Source organism: Rattus norvegicus, chromosome 17 (genome assembly GCF_036323735.1).
Source record: "Rattus norvegicus strain BN/NHsdMcwi chromosome 17, GRCr8, whole genome shotgun sequence".
Classification (NCBI taxonomy): domain Eukaryota; kingdom Metazoa; phylum Chordata; class Mammalia; order Rodentia; family Muridae; genus Rattus; species Rattus norvegicus.
The window spans coordinates 81,233,829-81,256,564 of NC_086035.1; the positions used below are offsets into that span (position 1 = coordinate 81,233,829).

The 22,736-nt window shown below is 45.4% G+C and overlaps 1 protein-coding gene across 9 annotated transcripts in view; it reads right to left on the minus strand.

Annotated features, from left to right (window-relative positions):
- Rsu1 (Ras suppressor protein 1) overlaps nt 1-22,736 on the minus strand; it is a 248,280-nt gene that overhangs the window by 195,981 nt on the left and 29,563 nt on the right. For all 9 annotated transcript variants that reach the window (XR_005495332.2, XR_010058931.1, XM_063276734.1 and 6 more), the window contains exons 3-4: nt 22,580-22,630; nt 3,886-4,006 (exon numbers count right to left, since the gene is read on the minus strand). Coding sequence is in view for 7 of the 9 variants with exons in the window: in XM_063276734.1 (XP_063132804.1) it covers nt 3,886-4,006; nt 22,580-22,630 (172 nt within the window). In the remaining 2 variants the exon portion in view is untranslated. The remainder of the gene's footprint in view (nt 1-3,885; nt 4,007-22,579; nt 22,631-22,736) is intronic.

Consider the following 22,736-nt stretch of genomic DNA (forward strand, 5'->3'; position numbering starts at 1 on the left):
CTAATAACAGATATAGTGCTGACGACAATCTCTACCAATCCAGCATGACTGAGCAGAAAGGAAACCAGGAGAAAAGTGGATTTGCAAGTGTCGAGGAGAGGGAGTCCCTGGCCAGCTTTATGCAAGGCAAAAGAGCCTCCCAGACGACTCACCTGTACGAGAGGATACGTCAGCACTCCTGTGAAGCCAGTCTGCGAAGCACACCTAGTTACTAACTACCAAGTGCTTACAGTCCGCAGCAGTTGTGTGTGTCCTCTACAGTGAGATTAGCCCCCAAATTATTGCCTTGGCAGCTCAGAACACCCATTTCTTATAAAATACACAATGTACACAAATTAAGAACAGATCAAAACTTTCTCTAATTGCAGCTTGCCTAAGGCTCATCCTTGTCTCACAATCATCGTAACCAATGGCAGGTACTGCGTAATTCAAAGACCGGTGGGTGTATCCTTTGGAGGGTGACCTAACCCCAGTGCTTAATGGTCTCCCAAGTGCACACTCTCATTTGGCCTGCTTACAGCTAAGCAGTCCTCTCCAGCCTGGCTTCCGCTTGCCCTCATGTGCACAGATAAAGCTCCATGAGACCCCGAGAGCAGAGACTCCTTTGTTGAAACCCATCTTCATTCCTTTCCCAAAACAACTAAAAGTTTCGTGGAGATGACAAGGTCTAAGGAGCTTTGCAATCAAACACTGAAAGGTGTTTCACATAATCAATAAACTTAGAGCTGAAAATAAAAGCAGTTCCGGAAGGGCAAGGACGTAACCAGTACGCATGCTCACCAAGTTTACCCTAAGATAGCCCTGGGCCAACTAAACCAAGCCTGAGCTTATGCTCTTCCCAAAAATGTCTCCAGCCCCCATTCCACGGTAGCTGCCCAACACAGGGATCTAGATAGGATCCCCTCCTGTCCGTAACTGGCAATTTTCCTCCTACATAGTTTTCAAATTAACTCCTCCCCTTGCTCCACTACCACTGATCCACTGATTGGACACAAAGGTGGCTTTCCCACCAGCTTCTTGCCCTTTATCTCAACCCCCATTGACCCTCCTCCCACTGAGCTTTCGGACAAAACTGCTCTCACTTCACACCCACCACTCTGCCCGACAAATTCCTGCAGATAAGATTTGGTTGCAGTCAACCATCAGACTCAGCACGGGGACTGCAATGGAGGAGTTAGAGAAGGGACTGAAGGAGCTGAAAATGGGGGGTACCCAGGGCTCCAGGTGCATGTGGAGCAGAGGATGGCCTTGTCGGGCATCAGTGGGAGGAGAAGCCCTTGGTCCTGTAAAGGCTTGGTTTCCCAGTGTAGGGGAATGCCAGGGTGTTGAAGTGGTGAGGGAAGGTTGAAGGGGGAGAGCCCTCATAGAAGCAGGGGGTGGGGGTATGAGAGGGGGCAGACTGGGAAAGGGGATAATACTTGAAATGTAAATACATAAACTATCCAATAAAAAATATTGCCCAAAATAAAAGATCTGTAACCAGAGCCTTACTATGTAAATCAGGGGAGCACTCCTGACTCCCCGCCATCACTGACACCTGTTTATGTGCCAGGAGTGTCCCAACTGTAGCGTGAGCTCTATGACAGTGAGATGACCACGACCTAGAATGACTCCTGGTAGCAAGCTGGCACTCAGCAAGCACCCATTAGGTGTGCAGTAGCCATTCCCAAGTGTCTGGCTAACTTTCGCACCTCAACAGGCCCGCCTTTCCACTGAATTGTACCAATGAGCTGTCACGACGCCCCAGAATGTGCACTGCTCTGAGCTCTGACACGTGTCCCTCTCCCAGCCCGAGATGGCTTCTGGTTGTCTGAGTAACTCATTCCCATGCGTTGCTCGGGCCACAGCACTTGGCCTTTTTAAAGCCTCCCAAGAACCACGTCTACTGGCGAATGCTTTTCCTGTCTCTCATTCGTCACAGTTTCATCAGCCGCAACACAACTGTGACCGTACTGTGCTCACTGACAGTGTACCCTGCCCCAGTCTTAAGGTTCACACCACGACACTCATTTCTGACCCCCTATCAGCAATAATGACATAGAATAAGCACTTACATCACCAAGAAATAAATGAACAAAATTAGTGAATTTATTAGATGATAATAACCACTAAGGCTAAGTCCTGGTTAACATGTATCAGGTCATGCTCCTAATTTCATGTTATCCAAATATGGACCGTGCATGAATATCCTTATAATATACTAATATATATTATATATATACAATATATACATACATATGCAACATGCTAACATGTGTACATATATTTATATATATTTTATAATTCTATAAATGGACGTCTTAACAGTAAAAGTGTATAGCTATTTTTAGCATCTTGCACACTAATTTACCATATGACTTAATGGAGTTTTTTGTGTGATGTGTGTGTAGTTTATGTACATGTGTATACCTGTGTGTGCCCATGTGCAGGCCAGAGAAGAACATAAAGTCTGTGTGTTACTTAATCACTCTATACCTTATTATTTTAGACAAGTTCTCTCACTGAACCTAATGCTTGCCTTTTTGGCTAGGCTGTCTAGCCACCAAGCTCCCAGGATCTGCCTGTGTCTGTCTTCATAAACCCAGTGCTAAGACTATAGGTATAGAAGGAAAATCCTGGCTTTTACATGGGTTCTGGGGGTTTGAACTTGGTCCCTCCTATCTGTCCAGTACCTGCTAGTACTCTCCAGTACTTAATAATCTTCAAACTCAAGAACTAAATGCACAACACTTTCCTTTCTGTTTTATTGACAGGTATCCAGTGATAGCAGGAGCAAGGGGAAACATTGTCAATTTGAAGTAACGATGTTCTCTCTTTCACTCTCCTTCCTCTCTCAGGTTCTTTGATCTTGTAAAGCTGGTCTCATATCCGAACTGAGCTTCAAAACAAGAGCATCTAACCAAACCCTTCATAGAAAGAATGAACTAATAACGAATTCATAAACTCCCTATAGGACTGATAAACACCCAGCATACACCCCAACCCTCCCACCCTTTTAGCTTGCTAATGTAACTACAGCATCCAGTGGCTACAACTTAGTGGATAGATTGGTTTGCACATAGACGGAGACACGAGTGGACAGTTTCGGCTGACAGCTAGGACAGGGAAGACGGAGTTCAAAAGCCAAAGTTCCACTTGCCATCCAGGGGTCTGATGGACCCAAATCAATAGAGGTCTGCACCTCACTCAGCCACCAAAGTCAGAGGCAATCAGGAGCAAATCAGAAGCAAGCTCTTGAGAAGGGCTTGACCGCCTATCTATGAAAGGAAAGTGCAGAATCGCACCATCTCCACCTCACAGCTGTGGACAGGGTCAAATGCCCGCCCAAGAACTCTGAAAACTGGCCAGCAATACACAGATACAAGGTACTGTTACTGCTCACGGATGAATAAACTTTCCTCTTTTCACCTTGGTGTAAAAATGTAGGGTTGTCCCCCACCCCCAGAACACAGAAGAGTGCCTTGAAGTCACAGTGTGATATGAGGGGCCACTGCTCAGATGGAGGGAGTTTTTCTATCTCTATGTAATACACCGACAAAACAGGCCAACAGTAGTCCAGCTTATCTGAACAACTAATTCTATGCAAATCAGTCTTTCCTTGGCCAACATAACAGACATAACATTTTATTGGAAACAAAATATCATGAAAAAAAACTCCTTATTGTGCCAACAATTAGCTTCCAACTGGGCATGTGCTAGTGGAGAGTGCTGAAAGGAAGTATTAAAACAATAAGGCTTTTCTTAAGCCTGACACGTTAAAGGCAGTTAGAAACCCACTACTCCTGCGTGGTGATCACATACACGGTTCCCCTCGCTTGCCCACGCCATGCCTTGGCTTTAGTTCATTACCCGGAGGTCATTTCCTCAAGCTCCTCCCATACTCACCCAAGGTTCAGGTGTTTGAGTTTCTGAAGGCTGCTGATCTGGGTGGGCAGTTCCTCGATCTGGTTATTGAAGAAGTTCAGTACCTCAAGGTTCTTCAGCTCTGCTACGTTCGGTGGCACAGCTATAGGGACGGAGATGCTGCACGTGAATTCAAAGGGCAAAGGGCAAAGGCCACACGCTTCCCTATCCGACGCAAGCGAGATCAAACTCCAGCGCTGTCCACGTCCATGTTGGGGGCTTACTTACTTTCATGGGGAAAAGAATTGTTGACCAGGTGGAAGTTGAAGAGCTTCCTTTTATGTGGTTAGATTAAACTACCTGGCAAGACTTGTTTCTGATGTATGTGCTGTATAGAGGGGATAGTAGAAGAAACGAGGAAGACATGGGCCCCACCCTGACAGCAGCCTCTTGGGAACAGTACACAGCACACGCTTCCACACCACCAGTGTAAGAGCTGAAGTTATTTTCTCCCTTGTGGTTGCCTTGAACTGCAGGCTGAGGACAGCTAACCGCAGTGAAGGAGGGTACACTCAAGCTTCTTAAATAATCCCCTATCTGAGGAGCCTGTCCATGTTAGCATTGAACTCAGTCACAGATAAAGCCCAAGCTGAAACAGGACAATACTCGAAGATCCTCCTCTCGGATTTTACCCTTTGGAATAATGCGCCTTGATCGACACACACGCGAGAGTATGCACGAACACACGTTAAATTAACAATTGCTCAATACATTCTTACATAAAAATTCAAAGAGCCCACTCTGTAGCATGCTGTGACCTAAGTGTGCAGCTCACAGAGGTAGATAACCACTTGGGACCCGCAAGGCATTGTCTCACCTATAGCCTACCATTTGAACACAGTATACCCAACCCTCGGTGTCTCTACTTTGGGGACAGAAGGTTGAGTGAACTCGGGGTACACAAAACTCTAGCAGCACTCCCCCTTCCCTTTCAAATGGAAGTGACATGGTGCTCCAAGGTGACCATCTAATTCAGACATAAGCTGGGTTTCCTTATCATTAAATCACATCCAGAATTCTCAAGCAACCAAAGGTCAAAACTCCTCACAGAAAATAGTGCATGTGTAGTGACCTCACACAGATGGCTCTTCTGCCTAGGTGACATTACTTCCTTGGTGAGGCAGTTTACTGAGCATTTGCAACATATTGGATATGATGCTTTACCTAGCAATGATTCAAAGTGCAGGAGAATGAGCATAGGTTCTGTGTGTGCATGTACTGTGCCCTTTTATATAAGGGAGTTAAGACTCTCTGCATTTGGGTAACCAGGGTTCCTCTAACCAACTCCCAACGACATTCAGGAACAATTTTCCACTCCAAGTTGGTAGCTCACATCAACGAGAGGGGGTGGGGGGACAGGGACAGGGAGTGGGGGAGAGAGAGAGAGAGAGAGGAAGAGGGAGAGACAGAGACAGACAGAGAGAGAGGGAGAGGGAGAGGGAGAGATACTTTCAACATATTGCCATTTATCTTACTTGTTATTTAATTTTTCTATAAGCAAACACATGCGACCTGCCCATGGTTTATGGAAACTGTAATACCCAAAATTTCCAGATCGCTAAGAATAACAATGTAGCCTTGGATCCACCCGTATAAGCAACAGGGCCACATTTCCTTCCCAGTCAGCCAGTTCCCTCTTCTCCTTCTGCCCCTGAAGGCCAGGAAAGGCACTTTGCTGGCCAGCTTTGCTGCCTCTGGGCTAAGTGTGAGCTCAGAACCAGGAGCGTTTGTACTTAGGGACCCTTGAACCACTGTACGAAAATTCCAAACATCTGAGACATGGATCCAAACTGCCGTTCCAAGACAGGCACTTGGTAACTCCCAGGAGAGAGCAAGTAACGAAGAAGGGTTCAGTGTTAATACTCACTCTGAGTCACCCTTTTCAACACTGAGAAGTACCCCAGGGATCAATGACCTATTTTTTAAGAGGGACTGCTTCGGACAATGAAAAGGCCATGCTTTCATCAAAAGGAGGGACATCAAGGGTGAAGACTGGTGTGTACTAGAGCCAGGAGCAGGTGGCAGTGGTCCCATGACAGAGTGGGTTGAGATAAAGAAAGCGATAGCCTATGAAATAGTGTGGCATCTGGGAAGTCAATCCAGGATGACTGGTGGACACTAATACAAATCACTAGGAGCCTACCTGGCACGGAGCGCCTGCAAAAGCATATCCTAGGTACATATGCTTTTGTGTACATAAAAGGTGCTCAGTCTATATGAGCAATTACCAAGAAAGCCATCACACTTTACCCTCAGGGCCACACGTTCCCTCCATGGACCAAACTGAAGGGCAGCTTATGGGAGACCTAGCCCTTTCCCCTTGTCCACCCTGGAGCTACCACACCACTAAGCCTACACTCACTATAGTGATCTGATTAGCTTGAAGAGCAATAAAGAAAGTTACTGAAAGCAAGAGAAAATGATGATCTCAATTTAGCCACAAACCAAGAATAATGGGACCAGAATTGCTGCCGCCTCCCTAAACTCAGCCAGCCAATGCAATTAAATGCTGGTCTAAAGGTATCGCCTCTTTGACAGGATGAGAGATTATTTCACTCTCCTTGCTAAAGCAGTCCAATTTAAAACCACCAATTATGTTAAATGTGATTTAGGACTTTGTTTTGTGGACACAAACAATAACCCCACATTCAATTTACCAAGCCTCTCTCAGCCTTTGGTGTGCATTTGAATGTGTGGCGTTGAGACTCCACACTGAAAGGGAAGGGAAAAAATGCATAGCTAATATTTCCCTGTAAACTATGGAATCTTTCCATCGGCTATGGTAAAAATAGAAAGAATGTAACATTCAGACTTGTCTGGACAGAGGACCATTCTTCCAACCAGCATCAGAGCATGCTAGCCAAATGCAGGATGCTCTCTACTCTTGCCGTCCAGCATAGTGAAATTTTTTTGTGGATAAAGAGCCATCCTATGCTATTTAAAGAAAGCAAGTTATAAAGGAAGGGTTATCATAATCTAAAGGAGAAACGGAGCCAGTGTTTGGAAAGCCAGCTAATCCCAACCATACCGTGACGAGTATAAAAGGTTAGCAATACGAAGCGTGTGGTGAATAAATCGCATGCCTATGTGGCACAGACAAGGCCAACTATTCTGGTGGCTGTGAAATTTTACCCACCCAAAGTCTCTCCTAGAATATTCCAAGGCATCTGTGGGACACCTCAGCAAAAAGAGAAAAAGAAAAAAAAAAGATAGCATTTGAAAACATAATTAATGGGGCTGGCAGGATGGCTCAGCAGTTAAAGGCATTTGCCAAGGCTGACAACTTGTATTTAATCCTTGAGGATCCATGTAGTATAAGCAGTGAATGACTCCTACTGGCTATCCTCTGACCTCTACGTGTGCACCATAGCATGCGAGTGTGAACACGTGGACACAAACACAGACATACAGACACATACACACACAGACAGACAGACAGACAGACACGCACGCACGAACGCTCACGTGTACACACACACACACACACACACACACACACACACACACACACACACGAGACTCGGAAACCCTGCTCCATCTATTAGCCAAGTCTCTGATGTGTGAGCTTTGTGTCTGTAGACAACACAGAACTGAGCACACAGAAGCAGCGGAGAAACTGAGGTATCTGATCAAACACATCACAGGCTGACTCAGACTCCTCCTGACTCTGCCTTGTCCTTACTGTGTGTCTCCTTACTTAACAGATGACCTTTCTGGGCCTCTTTTGCCTTTAATGTAAAGTAAGAAAGATGGACTGCGGTCACTTTACTTTCTCTTCTGCCTGCTTTTAACATTTTATGAGTCTGAGAAGAGAGGGGTTGCTGAAAATCAATGATAACAGATTTAAATAATGCAACACTGGGGTCCCCAATTAGGATGCTCAGTCATGTAGAACTTTGCTTGTCACAAAGAACTTAGTAGCGTTTTCTGTCTTGTCAGTGACAGGTCCTCTAATTTTGAGACTTCAGTTGTTAGATTTGAGAGAAAGTCCCTGACTGCTCTCTGGGGTGCCTAGGCTCCCAAAGGACATTCCGTGACAATGGGAAGACCACACCAGCCCTGGAGACCTTTCAGCCCACATATTAAGCCCAGGGCCTGTTTGAGAGTATGTTCTGGGGTTCCTAACAATTTCAGACTCACCAACCCACCACAGCCCTGTCTCTTCCTTCAAATTTTCCTCAATGGAAAACAAAAACCAAAACCTGAATATTGTCTTAGAGGTTTGTCTATCTTATACTCTGACCAGACTCAGCAAATATTCTCCCAAGAATCCACAAAGTTACACAAGGAGCCCTGAGGGACTTGAAAGGCCCTGTTAGCTTGTCTTTGAGGGACAACACTTTATGAGTCTAAGGTCATCAGGGCCAGCATGGTGTTACACACCTGTAATAGAGCACTCAGCAGGCCAAGACAGGAGGGAGAAGGGCAAGTTTAAGAACTACAAAGTGAGTTCCGGGCCACTATCGAACACTTCCTTGGGCAGGGAAGCCTCATACTGCACCTTGTCTCTCTGCCTCAATTAAAAATCATGGAGTAGAGCTCCAACTATAAGAAATCAGTAGCTAGTGCTATTTCTGAGGAACAGAATGATTCCTTAGAGGACATTCAATCACCACACAATACACATTTTTAAGATTTACTTTATGTGTATGGTATTTTATCTGCATATATGTCCCTGCATCATGTGCATGCCTGGTATCTATGGAGGCCAGAGCGGGCATCAGACACCCTAGAATTGGTATCAGAGCTGTGACCGGCCACATGGGTGCTGACAATCCAAGCTGGGTCCTCTGGAAGAGTGGCCAGCACTCTTAACCTCTGAGCTATCTCTCTAGGTCCTCACCATTTAATGTTTACAACAGGCAGGAGCTTTAGGACCTAACAGTGACTCTGAAGAAATTTTATTCAATCAGCTGGTAAGAAGCAAACTGCTCCAGCCAAAGGAACAGTAAGACGAACTATGTCCACTCCTGGAGAATTCTGGTCTGTGAGGTAAAACTGGTAATTCCGTGGCTGATGATGAATCTTAAAACATTTTAGGAGTTTATCCACACAGTAAAAATATTTCTCTGGAGCAGTTCTGCCCAGTGGGTGACCACTATTTATAACAGATGTCTAATACTGGTTAAATCAAGCTGGAGAAAAAAAAATAGTTATGATTAGGATCTCAAATGATCTCACAGACTCGAGCTTTGAGCAGTTGCTTCCTGGTTAGTGGCCCTGTTCACGGAGGCTGTGGAGTCTTGAGAGGGTTTGGCCTGGTGGCTGGTAAGTCACTAGGAGCAGGCCTTGTAGATGACAGCCCAGCCCCTGGTTCAACCCCCACTCTTTCTGCTTTCTGGTCCACAGCCCTGTGAAGTTATACCATGTTCCTGCCATCACGGACGGAGTCTTTCCATCATGCCTTCCCAACTAGGACACCACTGAAACACATGTTAAGAGGAGCTTTTCATTCTCTAAGTTGCCTCAATTGCTACTTTCAGTGTTTGGTCATATTGGTCAGACCTTAAGAGCTGGGCAAGCAGCCCCTGTGGCCCGTGGCTTCCACACTCCTCATTTCCAGCTCTACAGAGCGTTCTATTGGACAGTGCTGCTTTAAGACATGGAGTACAAATCTCCTATGAAAGTATTCACAGGCAGGGCGACCGAGATTTATCTCAGTGGTGTGGGGACAGACTTGGGAGCCTGCATTTCTCATGGTTTCGTAAGTTACTTCAAACTCTTGGTGAAATCAAGATCATTTCTTCAATGCCTATGCCCATCCCACATAATTAGAGTGATGGTTATATAAGCAATCTTATCCAAATGGAGAGTGAGCCTGAGGACTGAGGAAAAGTAGAAAAAGGAAATAAACAAAACAAAACAACAAGAACAACAACAAGCCTTTGGAACCAATTCACCTAACCTGGATGCTACCATGACAACATTTCCAGTCAAGTCCTGCTTCCTCAACAAAGATTTTCCTGGTGAAAACAGTAGGGTGGGTAGGACAGACAGCATACGGAGTCACTGAATTATGTCACCCAGGAACAAATTCACCATGAGCAAGTGTCATCCAGTAGAGACAGGTCAGGTGTTATAGGGCAACACCAGGGCCGCCCTACAGCAAGATAGGATGTTGAACACACATCCGGCAGCCTGGCTGGGGCAGGTGCCACCATCCCAGAGGCTTTCTGACCGAAAGCATTTGGGCTCCCAAAACTAAGAAAGGAAGCTGTGAGGAGTGAGGGACAGGCTCTGGGAACAGCAGGCATCATGAAGCACATAAGGATTGCAGCTCTGCCTGGGTGCAGCCCGCGGAGGGGTCAGGAAGCCGTGTATTGGTCTCTGGAGCCATATGGATGGTACCGACAGTGGCTCTCCTATAGTTCCAGAAGGGCAGTTAATAGATGGTGTGCTGCGTTAACACCCACGCTGCCAGGAAGTCAGGAGCAGCACAGAACGTGGGTTTTCATGGGAAGCCAGGGCATAAAATCCGGAGATGACCTTCCCCCACACTCCCACCACCAAACTTCAGTGTTGTGCGAGCTCTACTCTGATGACTTTTACAGAAGAACCAAGAGCTGATTTGAGCTCCAGGGACTGCTGGGCTGGGATACAAAACCCAATGCTTTTACATTTCAAAGACCCCGGTTCAGCTTTATGGGAAGTCACTGACAGAATGCAAATTCCCACAAGGACAAGAAGAGGGAGACCTGGAGCAGCCACCTCACAGGGCAAGTGTCCCAGTGTCCGTCTTACAACAAAGAGCAGCCTGCACTGGGGGTACACGCGCCTGCTGAGGTGTGAGGCTGACACCGTTCCCTCCTGTCCATTTCCAGGGACACCAAGGTGCCACCTAGCCCAGACCCAACAGCTCATAACAATATCATCCTGGAAGGGTCAAACCAGATTAAAACAAACAGCACTGTTTTGAAAACCCTAGCACATTAAAAAAGGTGTTGGAGGGGCAGCAAGACGCTTGGGAGGGTAAAGCACTCACATAGAAATCTGAGAGGCTGAGTCTGATCTTCCCGGAACCTACATAAAGGTAGGAGAGAGATGACTCCACAAAGTTGTCCTCTGATCTCCATGAGCACCATGGCAAGGGCATCCCAACACACACACACACACACACACGCACAGAAAGAGAGAGATGGACAGACAGATAGACAGACAGACAGAGAGGTACACACACAGACATGCACTCATAGATATATACACAGACACACACAGACACCGAGAGAGATACACATACATACAGACAGGCACACAGACATATATACACAGAGAGACGCACATGTGTACCATATACACAGAAACACACAGGTGTACCATGCACACATACACACAGTGACACACACGTACCATGCATACACAGAGACATACACAAATACACACAGAGACACATATGACAGACACACAGACACACACATGGACATACACAAATGTATGCACACAGAAATATACCCAAATACACACAGAGATATATACACACAGACACACACACAAACACACACACACCATGCACACACACACATAATAATAACCAATAAAAATGTAAACATAAGTATTCTGGCTGCTGCGTTAAAGAATGAAAATGTGTGGTCTTATTTCTTTACACTCTAGGCTTTTACAGCCTTTCTTTGAAAGAGGAAAGAGTAAGACTAGTAGTGAAGAATTCTGTGTTAACTTGTCCCTACGACAAAGAAAAGAAATGCTACCAACAACAGGATTATGTGAAAATAAGCAAGGCTTCTCATGATATATAACAGGAGGGATACAACCGTTCAAGAAAAAGGGTAGCATTTCTCTGACCAGCACTGTATGGGACAGACACTGGATAGCCACCATCCTCCTGTAGCCTGAATGAAGCCAACACCACAGAACCTGTTTGGAATAGGACTTAGGACATTGCTGGTGAAAGTCAAGTCTCAGGGCCGTTAATCCTTACCCAGCACAACTAGAGACCGTCCCCATATCCCAGCAGACGCAGTGTCTAGACTCCTTACGTATATATGTGCCAGTTCCCACAGTGAACCCGGAACCCTAGCCCTCGGTGCCGTTTCAATGACTCCATGTAAAAAAGAGATCTTAGCTCTCGTGTACTCATAATCATGCTCCTGGGAATTTTATATGCAAATAAAAAAGGTCGTTTGTACTTATGGTGATTAATTACCTTTGCATTCTGGCCCCAAACACAAGGTGAATAATGGAGTAATTATGCATTACTGTACGAGATCGAGGTTTGAACTCACCATGTTCAGCTTCAGAGACTTTATGGGATTTCCTCCAAAGCAGCTATTAAAGCAGTGAATTATGGTAGTTACGGGTTATTTAAAAACATAAAGTTTATGAAACACCGAGGCAAGTTTTCATTGAAAAGGTTCTAGATATCCCTCAAGGTAAAAATAAAAATTCACCAAGCATCTAAGCCCTTACCTTAATAAAGGCCACATCTCCTCACATCCTTATTAGACGTCCAGGTAACTACAGTAATTCCGCCTGTGGTCATCACCCAAGGGTGCTCACGCTTCATGGGCCTCCTTAGAACTTTACAGCTTAAGTAGTTTTATGAAACACACACACACACACACACACACACACACACACACACTGAGTTAATCACTGCAGACACACAATTCTGTTCTCCCCCTCTAGGCAGCTGCAAAGCAAACCATCGGTTATATAAAAATTAGGAGGAAATGGTGCAAACAAGCAATAAAGTGGCTTTTGGAATATGAAACCAAACGTGCAAAAATATATGCTCTTGAGCTATTAGAAGTGTGTGCACACAACCACACATGACTCCTAAGGAGCTGACACGACTTGGACGGTGACTGAAATCTGTACCAACTTAGCAGAAAGGAAGCACGTTCCTAATCACGTGTGGTTCTGGTCCCCTGCCCTACTAACTCAGTCACACATCAGCAGATAGATTTGATTTGGGAGATTTGATTTCAACATGCAAAGGAGAAGAAACAGCACTGGGTGACGGGGAGACGAAGCAGCGTCTGATGAAAGGGAAGAGTGGGCCAGACATCCTGCTACAAAAGATACCTCGAAAGTTTGGAAGCACCAAGAAGAACAAGAGACAAAAATAAAAAGTACGCACGTCTTCCATCAACAGAGGAAACAAGTTTGGGGCATAAGAAAAGCTGCCCAGCCTCTTTGATGCGTATGCTTCGTTAACATGTGATACACTATAATGTAATAGTGTAATTAATATGATGTAGTATGTGAACATATGTAGGTTCGTGGGTGGTTACCAGCAATAAGAGGCAGACAACACTGAAGTCCAACCTTCAGTGTTGGACTCATGCTCAGAACAGTTTGCCCACGTTTCTGTCTTTCTTTACAACTGAGAACTCCCCCTGAGAGGCCGCGTGGGGTTGCTTCTCTGCCTATCAGAGCAGATGCTTAGAGGCTGAGGAAAGGGTTAGTTCCATGAGCAGGGAAGATAGGGGAGGTGAGGAAGACGCCAGAGACAGATACACACAACCCACCCAGTGTAAGCTGGGAGGCTTGCCCTCTAACCTGGCTGATTCTGCCTGGTCTAAAGGAAACCAAGATCCAGAACTACAGAAATGCTGGGTCCAAAGAGCACCGGGTTTCCCGAGCCTGGGACAGTTAGAGGGCACATGTAAATCACTTAGAGAAGCTTGCCAGGGGATGTGGGAGTGCAGAGACTCAGAACCTCTGACTCCGATGATTTAAGCACATTATGTATAACTCCTCCACGTAACAGAGTGACGAATGCTGTCTCTTGCCCTGCTTACTTCCCGGTTAACTTCATACACGGGGTGCTGTCCTTCACAACCCGGTGGACTGTGGGGAGCCTTCTGTTTTACATGCCACACAGTCCTGGTTCGTTCTGAGGGAGAAGAGGACTTCGTGGGAACAATGGGAGTTCACCTAGGCTCTCTGAAGGATGGCAGAGAGGCTGAAGCGTCAGTGATGGAAACAGCATAAATAGAAGGAACACAAGGGGAGGAGAAAGGCTACTGAAAACAATAATCAGAAAAAAAAAACAAACAAACAAAAGAGAGTTCAGACTGAATACAAGGTCAAAAATCTGTCACCTGGTAATTAATCACGTCAGGACAAGTTGCCCTACTGGACTGAGTGACGGGGGAATGGAAAGTATTCACAAGAATTTTATTACTTAAAAATTAATATATATGTGTGTGTATATATATATATGTGATATACATGTATCCACTGAAGACTAGCAGTGGGCTATAAGATTACATACAAATCCTTATTTTGAAATGTAAATGCAAGCTAATAAATTGGGTGGTGCTTATTGATAGTTTTTATGCCTGTTTCTCATTCGCTTAGAAAATCCTCTTTTGAAAGTCCTGGGGAACTTTTTTTAAGAAACAGCATCACATCTATCTGCACCTCGAATACACTGTCACTGTCTTTCCTCCAGCCCTAGGGTTTCCAACCCTGAGATGCATGGCCTTAAAGAACTGATGTATGGGCAGAGCAGGACCCAAGGCCACTGACATCACAAGTGCCATGCAAACTTCCACAAGGATTACACTCAGTTTTGCTTCGGTTCTTAAGACAATAACAACAAAGCTTAATAATTTAAGAATAATTAATAAATTACTTTTTAAAATGCATACGCCTGTCTATTGCACGTCCTAGGCTGTGTACGGTCTTTGTTCTCTCTCTCTCTCTCTCTCTCTCTCTCTCTCTCTCTCTCTCTCTCTGTGTGTGTGTGTGTGTGTGTGTGTGTGTGTGTGTGCACATGCGTGCGTTCTGTGGTGCTCACTTTAACCTTGGCTGGCCCATCATGGTCCTGTGACATTAGGCAACACTGTATGCATGTTTTCTTGTGCTATATTAAGTCACTTCTGATTGACAGGCATTGCAACTGTAAATAACGAGAAAACCTCTTCAAGATCAGACCCCCCCTACCCCGGCCATAGAAACAGGAAGGTGATTTGGAAGGTAACAGGCTCATCCACCCCACCTTACTGTCCTCACAGCCTGTCACCGTCTCTCAAGACAACGTGACCAGGTCCCAAGAAAAAGGATACTAAAGTAGGCACATTTTAGATGGCGGAATGAGCAGCCAAGGGACAGAAAGGGACATGGGCTTTCAGCTGAGGGCGAGATGTCACGAGAGCCAGCAGCGAGCAGACCACAAGGAACTTGGTCTGTCAGCCGAGGTTGAGGTGCACGGGAGACAATCTCCTTCCATTGTACCCATGGCCTGTGGCCCCGCCTGGGGCTGGACCACTCTCACATGAGATGACCTCACATGCCTGCTTACCAAAGCCAAAAATAACAGCACACGGCCAACTGCAGGCAATTTCTCAAGGTAACCTGACGACGGGGACCAGCAGAGAGATATTGTCTAATTAACAGCTGTCAGGCTCAAAAAAAAAAAAAATACTATGTGCACACTTTTTCAACTCCAATCTCTCAGACGATGGCCCCGTAACAAGCTGATAAATGTGCACAAATTAAAAAAATAAGCTATTGATCAAAGCCTCTGCGTTATAAATACATCTGTGCTCTGTTAAGATGCAAACGGTAAGTTGTTGTGATATTGTCACAAGATAGATGCACGGCACGGGAATTTATTTTGCATATCCCACCCCTCACACTTTAATTTCACGGGGCCCCGGGAGCGGGGGTCTTTTGCATGCAGGGTGACAGATAAGATATGAAAGGGGGAGATCTGCAGACCTAGGAGCAGCAAGGTCTTGGGAGAGCGCTGAAGGTCATGTCTGTGAATTGGGACAGTTAATATCGCTCACTCTTCCCAGCAATCTATTATGGCTACGGGAAAGGTTTTCAATTCATCTCTGTTTTAAAGGCTGCCCCATTCTCTTCTTTACAGCTGGGCCTGTACATTTCAAAACGCTGTCATTTTTTTTTTTTAATCTTTAGCCGACCCAGTTCACTTACAATGATACTCATGGCACCTATTCTACTCATCTACATAAAATTTACGAGCATTGTCTTAACTCTCCACGTGCTCAGAACACTGCCCTTGATTAAAAACAAACAAACAAACAAAAAAAAAAACAAAAACAAAAAACAAAAAAACAAACAGAAAGTTGAAATTGCTGAAGAAAATAACCCAGCATTTTCTTCTTCTCCATAATATCAGATTCAAATCTAAGCTGTCCCTGGGGGGAGGTCGCTCTTTTGAAACCCATATTTGGCCCATGATACTTGGATTTCCTGCCTAGCCATTTCCGAGATGTTAAATGACAAGATCCAGCCCACAGCTAAGACCCAAAACTGCAGCCGTTACTGGCAATACCTCAGGAAAAGCCCCACACGACAGTTAAAAGTTCAAACCATCCGATCACGTGATTTCACACTCAGTGACGCACACTTAGGGAACACTGCCTGAAACAGAGGGCTGCCCGGTGACTGTAAAGACAAGAGATGTGATCTGTGCTTCCTGCTCACACTGACGGGGCTCCGCGCTTGACCTGCAGAGGCCGTACAATGCTTTGTTTAAGCTGTTTACAGTATCCTCAGGCAGATGTTTATACAAATTCGCTTTCCCAAATTAAGAAAATTTCCATGTTGGAAGGATTGCCTCGAGATTTTTCCTCACTCATGTGGAAGGTACCCCATACCACAGCGCACAGCATTCTTCCTCACACAGCGCCATTCATTAGTACAAACGTCAGTACGAATGTGAGCAAAATGAATATGCCCCAATTCTAATGTCTGTTTGTAAATTAGCACCTCACAGACGTGTGTGTTGAACGACCTGCTATAGAAAAGTTACAAATACACCCAATACAGAGCAGTGTAGAAAGCAGCATATTTCCTTCTGTTTAGACATACCGGGGAAAGAAGAATTGTTCCTAACTCAAGAAAGCAGCGGGGGAAAAATGGTGTGTGGAACTGAATATATGTTTCAGTTTTAACAACCAGACAGAAAAACCAAATACCTCTTTTGATAAAGATCTATTATAAACGTGACAAAACCTCACTATGTAAATGGCACCAGCAACATGCCCTGTGGTACGAAGCCGGGCCAGAGAGCTGCCAGAAACATTTCTTCTGACAGCACAAACTTGTTTTTCAATCTTAGGTACCAGACCTGTGGGGGGGGCGGTTACCAGAATCAAATGTGTGTCTCAACAGTGACCTCTAGTGGCCAAGCCCTAAAATGACTGTCTCCCAAAGCGAGAAGGCTAATGTCTCTGAAACCTTGGGACCAAATTAAGGAGTCAGCTGAAGAGGACTCAGCTAGCACTCGAGAGGATGGCATTTTGAAGGTCATGGCCGAGGTGTTCAGGGACAGACGACTGTGATAAACACCTGTTTCTCTTCTTACTGGATCCGTTCCAGCAGGCAGGTCTTGGCTAGGCTGGGGATCAGTACTTCGTCACCTGACCAATCCACGTCTCGACTGGTGTTACTACATCACTGCTTATTTCGTAGGCAAGAGGCTTTCAGTACTCTTGTGGGACACTAAAGGAGAAGATGATATTTCCAACCTCAAATGAGTAATTTGGACACACACACACACACACACACACACACACACACACACACACACACACAGAAGAGGGAGGATGTGAATTTTGACTAAAAAAAGAACAGCCCGAGCCCCAGCCCAGCGCCCTGTCCATCACACCCAGAGAAATAACAGGAAGCTAAACCGAGCTGAAGCAGGCAGGACCCAGGAAGCTCCTGAGGAACATGCATTCCTAGAGTGGTTTCCGTCCCAACGTCCCCCTAGGTACGAGTGCTTTAGAGTATCACGAAACAACACAGCTCAATAACATAGCAAACCCACAGCTACACAGGTGAAGTAGATGTCAAATTCCAAGACATAATGCACGCACTGTTTCTTTGGGGCGCTAAGACCCAGTGTGTTGGGAATGAGAACAAGGAGAGAAAGGCAGAAGGTGGTGGCAGACTGTACACCAGTTACTCCCTGAGAACCCTATTGATCTATTCCCCACTTAATCTCAGCCCGATGTGTCCTCTCGAGCTTTCCTTATCAACCGTCTGCTTCCTCTGAGCAATCTTGTGTTTACCCAGGTAAACTAGATACAGAAATGATTCTCGTTAAGAAGAAAAAGAAAAAAGGCTAACATCAGGTTGGAGTGGTCCAGCAGTATCCTAGCAAGCATGAAGACCCGGCTTAAACCCAGAACTACAGAAATAAATAAGTGGGTGGAACTTTTTAAAGTTTCCTTATTCTGAAACTCTGCCCCTTGGGCCAGAAAGAATCCCTTATGTCCAGCCTCACACCTACCCATCACGGCAGAGACACAGAAGAAACAGAGCAACTTCCTCCTCGCCACCTCCTTAAATATGCCTCAGGTGGAGCATGTCCGAGGAAGTTACTGCCAACATTAATAGCCTTGTCGACGTTACCAGACGCCATCAGCATTTACATCTAGACACTTTACTTGTGAGGAAAATGAATCCCCAACAATGATATCCGGGACCTTAGATTTTTAATTTCTGTCGTTTCACAGTTACAGAAGACTTGGATCTCTGCTTATAGACACATAGACGCATGTCACGGTGGCAGAATGCTTGCCTCGTAGGTGCAAAGCTCTGGGTTCCACCTCCAGCATTGCCAGTAAATACATACATAAATACATACATACATACATACATATATACATACATACATACATACATACATACATACATACATATGTCTTTAGAAGGATGTCAAACTCAGATCTACATAAAGGAAGAATGCCCTGAGGTAAAATAAACTGTTAATATAAAATTCCTGGGCTGAGGAGATGGATTGGTGGGTAAAGTGCTGTCTGCAGTAGCTTTAGACCCCAGTCTGGATCCCTGGCATCCACACGAAGACCAGTATGGAAGTTTATGCATCTGTAGTCCCAGCCTGTGGATCCCAGCCAGCCTAGGCAAATAGGTGAGCTCCAGGTTCAGTGAGAAACCCTGGTACAAAAAGTAGAGCAGAGAACATGTGAGGAAGACACCCGGCTTTGACCTGTGGTGTCTACGCGTTCATGTACTCACACACACGAACACAGAAACACGGTGCATGAACACACACACACATCACACACATACACACACACACACACATACACACACACATTCTGCACACACATACACACACATACACATACATACACACACACACATTCTACACACAAAAACACTAGACCTTGGGATGACAAAGGCCACCTTAGGACTTTCATTACCACACTCATATTATATTACTCCACGTGGATCTGTCAAGGTCAAAACCTCCAATAGAAAATAGAAATAGGGCTGTCACCAAAAGAAATGTTCAACATCCTTAGTCATCAGGGAAAAGCAAATCAAAACAACTCTGAATTCCACCTCACACCAGCCAGAATGGCTAAGATCAAAAACTCAGGTGACAACAGATGCTGGCGAGGGTGTGGAGAAGGAGGAACACTCCTCCACTGGTGGGAATAGAAGCTGATACAACCACTCTGAAAATCAGTTTGGTGGTTCCTTGGAAGATTGGTCAGAGTACTTCCTGAGTTTAAATGCTATACCACTCCTGGGCATATACTCAAAAAATGCTGCTACATATAACAAGGACACATGCTCCACTATGTTGATAGCGGCCTTATTTATAATAGCCAGAAGCTGGAAAGAAACCAGATGCCCTTCAACAGAGGAATGGATACAGAAAATGTGATACATCTACACAATGGAATATTACTCAGCTATCAAAAACAATGACTTTATGAAATTCTTAGGCAAATGGATGGAACTGGAAAATATCATCCTGAGTGAGGTAACCCAATCACAGAAAAACACACATGGTATGCACTCATTGATAAGTGGATATTAGCTCAAAAGCTCGGAATGTCCAAGATACAATTCACAGACCATATGAAGCTTGAAGAAGGAAGACCAAAATGTGGATGTTTCAGTCCTTCTTAGAAGGGAGAACAAAATACTCATGGGAGGAAATACAGGGACAAAGAGTGGAGCAGAGACTGAAGGAAAGGCCATCCAGAGACTGCCCCATCTAGGGATCCATCCCATATGCAGCCACCAAACCCAGTCACTATCGCTGATGCCAAGAAATGCTTGCTGACAGGAGCCTGATACAGCTGTCTCCTGAGAGGCTCTGCCTGAGCCTTACTGATACAGATTAAGATCCTTGCAGCTAACCATCGGACTGAGGACGGGGACTAAAAAGGAGGAGTTAGAGAAAGGACTGAAGTAGCTGAAGGGGTTTGCAACCCCATAGGAAGAACAACAATATCAACCAACCAGACCCCCCAGAGCTCCCAGGGACTAGACCATCAACTAAAGAGTACACATGGTGGGAGGGGGACCCATGGCTCCAGCTGTGTATGTAGCAGAGGATGGCATTGTCTGATATCAATAGGAGGAGAAGCCCTTGGTCCTGTGAAGGCTCATTTCCCCAGTGCAGTGTAGGAGAATGTCAGGGGGGTGGGGCGGGAGTGGGTGGGTGGGTAGGAGGGAGAGCATCCTCATAGACGCAGCGGAAGGGGGGATGGGAGAGAGGAGGAACTGGGAAAGGAGATAACATTTAAAATGTAAATAAAAAATGCAATTAAGAAAATAAATTTTAAAAAAAAGAAAAAAGTAAAAGGGCTGTCAACACAGTGCTATACTATAGTGAGCAGATGTTAACTCAGGAGCAACCGGTGTGGCCCCAAACAAGGTCCCAGTTTGAGTAAGCTAGCCATTCCTTCCATAATCAGGCAAGCGGAAATGTCAGAGAGCGGTGTAATTGGCAGTATGCTCGGAAAAACACAAATACGCTCACAAGATAAAAGCAAGCAGTGCTGAGGGGTTTATCTTTTGGGTCCCGGTGGTTTTAACGTAGCCTTGTCAGCCAGCCCCTATTAAACAACGAAAAGTGAAAGACACTCATTAGAATAAAAAGTGACAGGGGGGAGGGCTCAGCCGTGAACGATTAATGCATATTTATACCGCCATCAAACGGACGTGTTTACTATAAACACTTGAAAAACCAAAGCTAAGCCATTCGTTTAAATGCCAGAAAAAATAGTAAAAGATGCTAATTTGACCTTAGTGGAACAGATCGGGTGTCACTGACACTACAGGACGACGGGCTTGAGAGAGAATCTACCAAGACGAGGTTAATTAACGTTCACTGGATTAGGTCAAGGGTATCTCAGATGCAAGGTGAAGAAGCGAAACGGGGAGAAACGACCAAGTTTGGTTTCTTCCACGGTCAATCTGTTTAACAGGCAGCAGTTTACCACATCGGTTCCCCTCTTACGTATCTGAGATCCTACGGACCTGAGAAAAAGACTGCTCCGTCGACTTCAGGGTCTGCACGGATGTTAAAGGAGACGGACAGCAGCTACTGGGATGCTTTTTTACAGACTAGATCAATGAATGATCAATAAGAATCAACACATCCGACGGTCCTGCAGAAGATCTACCAATCGGACGCCGTTTTCATAAAACTGCACATGTGGAGTGTCAAAGCGAATTCCTGCTGAAGGCCTCGAGAGGAATTTTGAGACCGCGTGGTCGTGTACCTTTCGAAACAAATTGCAAAGCTCCTCTCACCTGGAATGGTGGTCACCTAGGGTGTTAAGAACAGGTGACGTAACAGCCCAACCTGCACATTAGCTGTTACAACAAAGACTGCGCGTGACGTGTAGGTCTCGTTTTCAGCTTCCGTGGTCACCGCCACTTAAGCAGGACAGCGATGTCTCCCTGCCTTTCCTCACCAATGTGCGCCTTGCCTAAAAACGAGCTAATCGGCCTGTTTGTGGCACACGAGGGGCTCTCCCTCACTGCCACTCTTAATTCTCAATAATCAACAGCTCGGTGACATGGCCTCCGGCTCCGTACAACGCACGCGCGCGCACATAAATTCACAACACAAATCCCTCAACGTGACATTCCGCTCAACTTCACTGGACTCAGAAAGCCCCTAACAAATGCTTGCCACATGATTAGGAAATCATTCAAGTCTGCAGGAAATATGGCAAGTGGGAAGAGATGACAGTCAATTAGGAATGAGAAAGGAGAGTGGGTCCCTGTCATTAAAATCTTTAAAGCCTTAACGCCAAGAAGAAAATGGCCCATCACTCATCCGAGATATTCCTTTTAAACAGATATCAATTCTACCGCCTTGGGACCACTCAGAAACAGCACTGATGCCCAAGAGAATCCTACAGAAGGGACCCGGCAACCAGCCTCCAAAAATGAGAAAAATATATTCAATTTATACATTCCTGTGAGTTTTTCTCCATCTATAAAGCAGAGACAAAAAGCACATTCAACGGGGAAATCTTCCCCTTTGGAAGGAGACATGTGGGTGAGAACAAAGACTTTTATTCTAATAGAGTTGTGTTTTGTCGCTGAGAGTTGGGGGTGAGGGAGACCCAGTATTGTGCCTTTGGCTAGACTTCAATACCTGGGCTGAAGATATCCTCTTGCTTCAGCCTCCTGAGTAGCTGGGGCTCCAGTTATATCCCACCACACTCAGCTCAGCATTCCCTCATGAAACGCTGACCACTGGCCAGGCACTTCCCATCGCCGCAGAACTTAATACCCCAGCAGACACAGGACAGGAACGAATTCTCAAAGGAGAGTTGGGAAGCACACATATCTTAGTGGTCACCCAAATAAACTATCTATTTTTTATCTTTTTCCTCAAATGATCATTTACCGTTACTTTCTCTAATGGAAATAAGAGATTCAGTCGACTTACTCGTTAGCTTGTTGTGGCTGAGTACCAGTTGCGTGATATGGGCTAAGGAGACTGCAAAAGAAAGAAAGAAACAAACAGTTAGGAATGTTTACAACCACACTTCCTTCTCTGCAGCATCATTTCCAAAGGGGGAGGCTCTCAAAACCCAAGCTAGGAC